The following is a 6930-nucleotide window of genomic DNA, read 5'->3' on the forward strand; positions in this document are numbered from 1 at the left end:
ATATTGATGTATAATGTGGCCAAGCTCATAACTACCTAATGTATATTCTTGGGAAGGAGAGTCAGTTCAGCAGATCTAGTTCTCCTAGGGGATGTACCTGATAGAGTTAAAATGAAAAGGTACAGATGTACATAAAATCAAGAATATGTAAAAAAAATTGTGGCCAAAACATGTAATATATTATAGTTTGTCAAAAATAAGAAGAAAAAAAATACTCATTTGATTATTATAGTTACTCAAATTTTAGCTTTTAATCTGTATACTTGCCTCAAAAAAAAAAATATCCATACTTAAAAATCATCCTTTTTAATCTATGTACAAGTAATTAACAAATCTCTTTTAGCCTCTATCAGTTAGACAAATCTTACATTTTAGCTCTTATTATTTTGTAATGGCAGAGAGAGATCAAAAGAGATCCAAAAATGTGTATAACCTTGTCCATTAAGCATGTAGTCATGGGTTTGATCATTGATCCGTGCGTATGAAAAAACATATATTAAAAGAGGTCAACTTTTTAAATAAATTTAAGTATATCGAAAGATTAATCCTTGACTTTTGATTAAAAGATATTCTAATTCTCACAGAAAAAAATATAAGAATTAAAAGATAAATTATAAGGATCAAATGGTAATTTTTCCTCAAAAATATATTGTCTGTTAGTTTTTAACTTCTTCACTTTCAGTTTTTAACTTAGTCACATGAAACACATACACACATCATATAATACAATTACTGTTATTCAATATCATGTCAAGTAGTCCAACAAACTTTAGCCCAAAAGGAATATGGGAAGATAACACTTGAAAACTAAAGAGGAACAAAAAAACCCTCTCAATATTCACTATTTGAATCACTCTTCTTATGGTAATATCTACACAAGAGTGCATACAATAGCAAGCTCACTGTACTTAACCATGCTAGAAGCCAATAGTAACTGTCCAAGTGTGCTTCAACCATATCATCACAGAACCAGCTTGGTATTCCCTTTGAACTTGTGTACACTTCAACTAGTGTAATCAACAGTGCACTCACAAAGCTTCCAACCCCAAAAACACTTGTATACAAGGCAATCCCCATTGTCCTCATATTCCTGGGAACTTCACCATAGAAGAACTCTTGCATGCCAACAACTGTGAAAATGTCTGAGATGCCAAGAAGAATGTACTGTGGTAGCAGCCAAAAAATACTTAGAGGCACTGTTTCTGATTGTGACCCTGCACTTCTCATTTGCCTTCCAATATCAAGCCTTCTCATTTCAACTAGAGCAGCAATAATCATGGCTATGATTGAGAGAACCATTCCTATTCCCATCCTTTGCATCACACTTATACCCTTGTCCTGCCTAGTGATCACCTGAGTCATTGGTATGAATATTTTGTCATACAATGGCATCAATAGTATTATGGACAATGTTATAGCACTTTGGAGTGTGGCTGGTGGAATCTTGAAATCTGCACCAATGTTCCTCTTCATTGTCATGCCTTGTTTTGTGAAAAATGTGGCAGGCTGCTGGAAAATCACTGCAAACATGAGAAGCATTGTCCATATGGGCAAAAGCCTCACCATAACCTTGGCATTTGCTAGCAGATACATGCCACTTTTAGGATCCTTATTCAAGTCCTTGACAGTTTCCAACTTTTCAGGACAAAGGGGTTTTTCTTGAAGCCTGACACAAGAAAAACAAATATTCTGTTCTAAGTACTTTGCAATTTGCATAAAAAAATAATAGTAAATGTTAAGATTAATTGTGTTTTTGGTTCCCTATTATCGTCAAGTTTCAATTTTGGTGTTCCTATATTTGCTTTTTTTCTCATGAATTTGGTCCTCCTCCTATTTTGATCATGTAATTTTAGTTTATTCATTAACTTAACATTAAATATTTAACAAAAATATTGATATGACACTCTACTAAGATGTGTTGACATGACACTCTCCTATATTGTCACATCAACATTTGTGTATTAGATGTCAAGTTTGCGGATGAATCAAAATTTTACAAGTAAAATAATATGGACATTAAATTTGCTAAAAAAAAATAATGGGACTAAAATTGAATTTGGATGATAATAAGGAAACAAAAGTACAATTAAGCCTAAATGTAACATTGTAAGTGAAAGTGGAACTTACTCTAGCTCCACCACTTCAGACTTGTCATTTGGTAGGGTAATTTCACAATGGAAGCATCTCAATGCAGAAGCTCTTATGGCTTGAAATATGTTCATGATGGGCTTCTTAGCTTGAAGGACATCATGTTCTTTATATAAATATATAGGACTTCCACCAGAGAAAATTAAAATAGAGAGAATCATTGAAATAGCAGGGATGGCAAAACCTAGCACCCATCCAAAGGTATCTTGGATGTAGGACATGACTGTAACACCCAATAGGCTTCCACTACAAACACCAAAATACCACCACTGGAAGAATAGAGTTTTTGTGTTGCAACTTTTATCTTCTTTGCTACATGGCAATTCTTCTTCCTCACCAAGTTGATCTGCTCCAAAGGCTTGCAGAGATGGGTTGTAACCACCTTGGCCTAATGAAATTAAATAGAGAGACAGAGAGAGAAATGAAAAAGACATTGTTCTGTTTTTGTGATGCCATGACCTTGCTAGTGCAGTTGTTGTCAATGCTGCAAGTCCCTAAGAAGAGAACACAAAAGAAAATATAGTTAACTTATGACGCAAATGTTTGAAAATTCAAATTGTCTAACAGAAGCATCCACAAATGCTGTTTATTTCATTGTGCATGTAAGTAACAAATCTACATACCAATAATATGAAAAGTTCACTAAGCCCTCCAAAAATCACTGTAATTTGATTTTACTTGTGCTTTCTGGTGAATAAATTACCTTATTGATGTGAATTCATGGTATATCAATATCAATGCTCCATGCAGTATAATTGGTAAGTAACTTTAGGTCATTTCACTGTGGGATTTTTTCAATAATGACACCCTTTTAGCAAGTGGTGCTATAGTTCTTAATTTAATAACCTAAAAAGGAGTAGTGGTATGCTTTTCTCTAAAGTTAAAGTAAGACAAGAATTTTTATAATAATATAACCGTCGTTGCCTTGTGTTAATTGTGACATGTAAATTTGGTGACATGAAGTTGCACATCATGGATTGCTATTTCAAAGTAAGGATAAGACAAAATCTAAAATACTCCCTCCATTTCTTTTTATTAATCCACTTTTGAAATAAAACTTTATTTATATTTATCTATTTATTTAATATTAATTACTATTTTATTAATATGTCCTTATATATACCTAATTTTTAATATACTTTACACGTCATAAGTGAGAGAGACATATTAAGAAGTGAAAAATAATTTTATTATAAATGATGATAACAATATTCCTATTCCTTAACCTTTGATATTCTCCTAAGTAGTTAGATAAGAAGAAAAAAAGAAATAAAGATAGTATAAAAACGAATAATTATTTCAATTATTGAGATGTCCTCCCGAGTCAATAGAGGACATAAACAATGATAAGCTTCTCAATAAGAGAGCATATCAATTTTTGAGTTACTAGAGTGAAGGCAGCATGGATATTATTTATTTACCACCTAAGGATGCACACAAACCAAGATTTTGCACGTGTATCAATTTTTTGAGTTACTATTGGGAAGATGACACGGATATTATTAATTATCTAACAGGTGTAAGGAGAGAAATTGTAGACTAAGCATATCTATGTCAGTGCCAAAGATTGCTTGTTGTAGCTTGTTGCATGCAGGGCTATAAAGGATTCTTCAAGCTTAGGCATTTACTCCTAAGCCGTGCTTGGAATATTCCATTAGATATTTCTAGTGTTTTATAATCCCTGTCTGGTGTGAATTTTGTTCTACTGATGTAGAAGAAAATCCCACAGTTAAACAAAAATAAAGAAGAATAAACTGGAAGAAAATTAAGAACCTTGCCTGGGTGAGTATAGATCACAAGGAAAAACTTTAAAATTATTCAAGAATATAAGAAAGTATCAAAGTTTGAATAGATATTCTGGTGGGGTGTAGAATCTGACTTCAAAGGTAGTAAAACATGTGGCTCTAAGGTTGAGACAAGGTGAAATGTTCATTAATTGAGAAGGAGTATTCTGAATCTTCTTAAACATCAGTAACTGTAACTTTTCTCTGGCTGCTGGAACTCTCCAATTGGTTCACAAAACTCTAGAAGCAATTAGTCTCATACATCCATAAATAAGAGTGGTTATGACTCAGACTCCAATTAACAAACTTAATGGATATCCTAATAACATGTTTATGCACATACTGTGTCATATTTAAATTCCGAAGTGACCAATAAAGTTAAGAGGCAAAAGAACCGAAAGACTTATATATGGTGAAGCTCCAATATATAACTAAGGACAAAAACTATATGCGTTTCCTTAGATACTTTTGACACTGTTCTCTAATCAGAATTAGAATTTTACTTCAGTAACTTGTGTCGATCTTTAATGTAAAACTTTATTATGCAAATTATCGAAGGAAAACTCCAATTCTAATTAAAGATGAATACCTAAAGCACTTAGATAATTGCATCTAATCACTGTTCTATAACTAATCTGTACAAGAATTTCATTAGTAAGGGAGATACTTTTCTAAATACATAGATGTAAAGGGTGTGTGGAGGGTGACTCACCACAAAATACAGGAAAGATGAAACCATTATGGTGGAATATTTGTGCCAATATGCGTCAGCAATTGGTGCCACCAGCAATGGCATTATGGAAGTAAATCCAACCCAACTGTTAACCATCTTTGCTGCAGATGAGTTGCTCAAGTTCACAACATCAGTTAGGTAAGTCACCAAGTTGGATGCCACCCCCTTGAATGCAAACCTTTCTATTCCTGCAATGGCTGTCAAAGTATACCCAGAAACAAGTCAAAGTTATATTTTAATCCCAAAAAAGGCACAACAGAAAATCTAAAGGGCAAGAACACTAGAAGTATAATATTGGTTAGATTCTTGAATCTGGCTCTTTCCTATGCTTTTGAGTTTTCATGGGATTTTTTTTCCATTTTCACATATTCTCAAAAGGTTTTTTCTGTTTGAACCAAGGATCTCCTAGCCAAGAGTCAAAAACTAAACTTTTAAGGTATTAAGATTCATTTAATGTTATTCTTACTCTCAAAAAATGGCAATTAGGATTACATATATACTTAGAACTATAGAGACAAAATTATCAATGGGATTAGTATACTTTCTTCTTCTCATCCAAGCATGATTCTCTAATCTCTACAACAACAACTACTAAGCAAATTCAAGTGCAACAATAACATCGTCGAAAACACGAAACGAGACACAAAAATGTTTACCTATGAGGAGAATGCATGACTTGTTGAGCCTCTGTTGTCTCCGTCCACCAGCCATGACAAAAAGAGAGAAACCAAAATGCACCTAGAAAATGAAGCAACCACACCAACCCACCAACCAACCAACTTTGCACTCTGAAGTTCACCAAAAGGAGCCTAAGAGGGAAACAAGAACACCACAAACCAAAGTGGGTTGTTGTGCTTCCTCATGATCATGTTTTTGGCCTTTTCAGTCACAAATATCATTCACTGAGGACTCAACTCAAACTCAAACTCAAACAGCACCTCTTTAAACACCTTAGGAGATTGCATAAAACATATTATATAGCCGAGAATGGATTGTCTTTAGCTCCTTATAATGGGACACTAGACTTTTCACTTTCAAGCATATATGCCACACCAAAAAGCATGTCACACATGAAAACGTTACTTGCTTTGCTTGTAGCAGTTTGTAATTTGTAGCTGTAGCTGTTTTATATTAACCTTCGTCACAGGATAAATGCATAAAAGTTAGAGCGCACTTTCAGTTTTTGAGAATGGCGTTCTGATTGCGTTAAGGGATGAAAACCAATTGTGCATATAGCATCAGGTGGATTCTTTCAAACACTCTCTTCTCTTCGTTGACACGTGACCGTTGCATGCTTCACACGTCCAAAGCCACTCTTCCTGATCCACGTAACCAAATTACCAAGAATATTGTCAAATTCTATATGTTAATTATAACTTATAATCATAGGTGTTGATATGATGGTGCCATAATTCAAGTGACTCGACTATTCCACGTGAAAAAAAATGAATCATAATTTCTTTAATTGGCCTCTATATATTTTACCATCACTAGCTATATATGTCTCTTTTCACTTTGTGTATACGACCTTATTTATTTCATTTATTATCTTTTCTATCTTATCTTCGTAATTTTGCCATCTTCCCGAGAATAGTATACTTTTATTTTTCAAGTATTCTAACTACTTGCAAGTTATATACAGAATTATATACGAATTAAGTGTGTGTGATCTTCAGGTTTAATGGGAAAATGCATCTCTTATATATATAGGCATGGAAACAAAATGAACAATCAAGTTGTCGTCTTATCGATAATAGATTTAATTTACTTTCTAAATATAAGACGAGACTTGCTTAATTTGGATTTTCTTTTTTCATTTTTAACATATTTAACCTTTTTTTCAGGATTAGTGTAAAAGCCTGTATAGAATAGACTGAGTGGCCTATCAACTTTAAAAGGATTTTTCAAAGATTAATGCTATATCTTCCCACTAAATTCTCCTACAAATCCTTCAATTACCTTTAACAGTAAGTATTGTAAACAAAGTAAATCCATCTAATGTCTTGAAAATATACAACATATTCATTATTTACCAAAAAAGGGTAATAGGAGGATTTGTATGTGATGGTGTAGGAAGATTTAGAATTATTGTTTTCAAATGTAATTTGTTACTAATGATTTTTTTATAAAACAGTATTGGTAACGTTTTCATAAAATAGGTAAGAATTTGCTTAACATAATATTAGTATGAAATAATTTCATCAAAAATGATGATTAATCTTTATAAAAAATAATGAGTATACATAAAATAAACATTTTTCTTCT

The 6930-nt window shown here is 32.8% G+C and overlaps 1 protein-coding gene across 1 annotated transcript; it reads right to left on the reverse strand.

The window, feature by feature from the left end:
• Positions 1-721: 721 nt before the first annotated feature.
• Positions 722-6133, reverse strand: LOC100813422 (protein NRT1/ PTR FAMILY 5.8). Its single transcript, XM_003554088.5, has 4 exons — positions 5322-6133; positions 4645-4862; positions 2128-2642; positions 722-1666 (listed from the first exon to the last, which is right to left on the reverse strand). The coding sequence occupies exons 1-4, from the start codon at positions 5374-5376 to the stop codon at positions 832-834; spliced, it is 1623 nt and encodes a 540-aa protein (XP_003554136.1). The 5' UTR covers positions 5377-6133; the 3' UTR covers positions 722-831.
• Between the last annotated feature and the right edge of the window lie 797 nt (positions 6134-6930).

The sequence above is a fragment of the Glycine max genome, chromosome 19, assembly GCF_000004515.6.
Source record: "Glycine max cultivar Williams 82 chromosome 19, Glycine_max_v4.0, whole genome shotgun sequence".
Taxonomy (NCBI): domain Eukaryota; kingdom Viridiplantae; phylum Streptophyta; class Magnoliopsida; order Fabales; family Fabaceae; genus Glycine; species Glycine max.

Coding starts and splice junctions, on each gene's coding strand:
- LOC100813422 (XM_003554088.5), bottom strand. CDS start 5,376: ATGGCTGGTGGACGGAGACAACAGAGGCTCAACAAGTCATGCATTCTC. Junction 4,863..5,321: donor GTCATGCATTCTCCTCATAG/GTAAACATTTTT, acceptor ATACTTTGACAG/CCATTGCAGGAATAGAAAGG. Junction 1,667..2,127: donor TCTGAAGTGGTGGAGCTAGA/GTAAGTTCCACT, acceptor TTCTTGTGTCAG/GCTTCAAGAAAAACCCCTTT.